Source organism: Cynoglossus semilaevis, chromosome 18, assembly GCF_000523025.1.
Source record: "Cynoglossus semilaevis isolate Cse_v1.0 chromosome 18, Cse_v1.0, whole genome shotgun sequence".
NCBI classification, from domain to species: Eukaryota; Metazoa; Chordata; class Actinopteri; order Pleuronectiformes; family Cynoglossidae; genus Cynoglossus; species Cynoglossus semilaevis.
This window is the reverse complement of record NC_024324.1, coordinates 9,212,116-9,215,146: the sequence shown is the minus strand read 5'-3', so window position 1 is coordinate 9,215,146 and position 3,031 is coordinate 9,212,116. Positions and strand designations below refer to the sequence as shown.

The 3,031-nt window shown below is 45.0% G+C and overlaps 1 protein-coding gene across 1 annotated transcript in view; it reads left to right on the top strand.

Annotated features, from left to right (window-relative positions):
* Positions 1 to 3,031, top strand: part of grhl2b (grainyhead-like transcription factor 2b) — a 16,265-nt gene that overhangs the window by 6,587 nt on the left and 6,647 nt on the right. Inside the window, exon 8 of the mRNA XM_008331503.2 lies at positions 2,744 to 2,838. Within this exon, the coding sequence (XP_008329725.1) occupies positions 2,744 to 2,838 (95 nt within the window). The remainder of the gene's footprint in view (positions 1 to 2,743; positions 2,839 to 3,031) is intronic.

Genomic DNA, 3,031 nt, shown 5'->3' with positions numbered 1-3,031 from the left:
AGAAGGAAGCAGAAATGAAGCTGAGGGCAAACAAACCCCCGCCCACAGCTGTCTGCCCTGGGCTGTGTACCGGCCCACCATCTTCCACCTGGGACAAACAAAAACCCTTAATCTCTTAATGTCAAGACGATGTTGGGAAACACAGCAGAAATCCCATAATCCTCTCGACATTGCATGGGACGCGGAGTCCAACAATCATTTCTAAAACGATGAAACGTCAGGCGTCACTGTCTCTGTATGAGGTCTGCGTGTGTGGATCTGCAGACGCTCTGATTGGATCAAAACACTCCTGACCTTTTGTTCGCCACTGTGTCTTTTTTCAGTTGATGGATTTGAATGTGGACCCGTCTGTTGTGCGACCTGTGGAATGAATGTGTGTGTGTGTGTGTGTGAAGCTGGTAGGCAGTTTGCATTTGACAAGCTTAGGCCTGTTAGCTGAGGCAGAGATTCAGAGGTATGTGACAGACCTGTGGGCTGGATGGAACACACACACACACACACACACACACAGAGTTCCATACAGCTTGTTGGGACAGGGAGAGGAATGCTGGCCGCAGTATTTCTCATGTGTTGGTGATTCTTATTTCATTTTTTCAGTTCTATATTCCCTCGGACCGTGACATGTTGTTATCCACCTTCCCATCACCGTCTGCTGACATCATTCAGATTCCATTCAGATCACATTTCGTTTTATCACATTCATAAATTCCCGCATCTCAAATCAACTGTAACTTGTCATCCTGGTCCCAACGTTTAGCCTTTATGGCTAACTTTAAGCTTCTAGTTTTTCCTTGAACACTAATAATTTCGACATTGTGTTTTGTTATTGTCTAATTTGTAGTTTTTGCTAACTTTAGACTTTTTTTATTATTATTATATATGGGCTAGTGATGAGCTATTGCATGACTAACTTTTGAGTTGTATTTTTGCCAATTTCCTGGTTAACTGTTAGCCTCTTCTTGCACACATTTATCATTTCCTTATTTTTGCTGATTCTCAGAAGAATAAACAATCTGTGGAATGTAAATGACACGCCGAGACGTTTGACTGTGGACAGTACAGACACACAGTCTCCTACAGACAACCTACAGAGCCTGTAAACCAAAGTAAACAATGAAACAGACGCCGTGGACAAGCTCACGAGAAAACACCTTTGCAATCCCACATTCAACTCAAATGTTTCGTGATAAAGTGATAAAAACACAACGAAGCAAGCGACACCTGATGTAATGTTATAATCACAGTGATGGTTTTTTAAAATTTCCCGATCACCTGACACTAGAAACGGTCAAAACTCCCACAAATCCAACATCAGTCCACCTCAACTCAACAGAAATGATTTTGATTTTTTTTCTTCTCTGTATTTACTCTCTCGTCTTGGGTCAACGTTTGTTTCTGTCTGAACGCCATCCCAGCGTTTACGAAGTGAGGATCTGAGGAATCTGAGTGCAAACAAGGATGCTGAGCTCTCTGTGTACAACTATGTAAATACATGTAAACAGGGGACTTGTGTTAGCCAGGGAGGGGGGGTGGGAGGGGGGGGGTAGGTCTGCAGGTCAAGTGACAGACCCTTCTCCACTCTGTTCCTCGCAGCCACACCAGCCGTGTTATTACCTGGACACAGCCCGTAACCTGAACCAGGAAGCTGATTTGAATAGTGCTGGAGGGATTTATCAGATGGGGGGCAGAGGGTGAGGTGACTCCTGAATGGATCACATGAATGGGGGGCATGTAGTAGGGGGGGGTGTGTATTGGCAGACGGGCATGTTGTGGCCTGCCCTGCTGTCGTTGTGCACCTGCTAGGGAACCAGGAAGTGTCACTGGTGCAGCAGTTAGGATGATGAAGGAGGATGTGATGTCACAGATGGACAAACAGGGACCAGGGCGACTGTAGGGCGACTAAATATATTTTCCCAGGAATTACTGCAGTATATAAGTAAAAGTTAAGATCTTAGTGAGGCTAACTGAAATTAGCTCAGTTGCTAAAATTAGCTCCAGTTGGGCACAGACACCCTCACAAATCTAGCCAAAAGAGCTGAAGTTAAGACAGCTAAATATTAAGACAACGTTGAGGATAGAAAAGTATCTTAAATGACAGGAATACTGGGACCACTGTGAGAATAAAAAACAAGTTGAAATTTACGAGGATTCAAGGTTTATGGCAGTTTTTCTATCATTTTTCATTTATTTTTAGATTTGTTCCCATTACCATTAAAGTTTCAAATCTATTCAAAATAGCTGAAGTGAGCAGCTGTTAAAGGAAAAAAAACAAAAGCAACCTAAACTGAACACAAAGTCAAAAACTGCGCGGCAACCAGTCGTCACATCAGCTGACCTTTTGACCTTGAACACAGAGCCGTTCACTCAGCAGATTGAACCGGAGCCTTTTTTAAAGGCCGTCCAGTCACAGTGCAGTCGGCCAGTTAACAACAGTTGGACAGTTAACGACAGTCGGACAGTTAACAACAGTCGGCCAGTTAACGACAGTCAGCCGGGCCTCTCGTCTCAGTCCCAGCCTCCTGTGTTTTTACTCCCGCAGCCTTTGAAGGCCCAGAGTGTGTTTACAGAAGCAGATAAGCTTTTATCTTCTGAAATTGGAGCGTGCCATTTGGGCGCTTATCTCCACTAACAATGGCTACCTGCTCGTGTCATATATTGACCAAATTGCCCCCTGGATTGCGTTTGCGGTCAACGCTGCAGTCTGTAGCACATGATAATCTGAGGTGTGACGTTGTCTTCACAGCTGACTACAAGGAGAGCTTCAACACCATCGGGAACATTGAGGAAATCGCCTACAACGCCATCTCCTTCACCTGGGACGTCAACGAAGAGGCCAAGGTACATGTACACAAACGTCACACTTGTCATTTTCCCAGAGACTGGTTCAGGCGTGGAGGTGTGGTCCAGAGACTGAGAGAAGCCGTGGGACTGGTTTCTTTTGTGCTGATTCACTTGTTGGCAAACAAACGTCTCTCTTCGCAAATCGAACACGTCTTGACTGTGACGCGAGCTCCGGGTCTGTGTGATACTG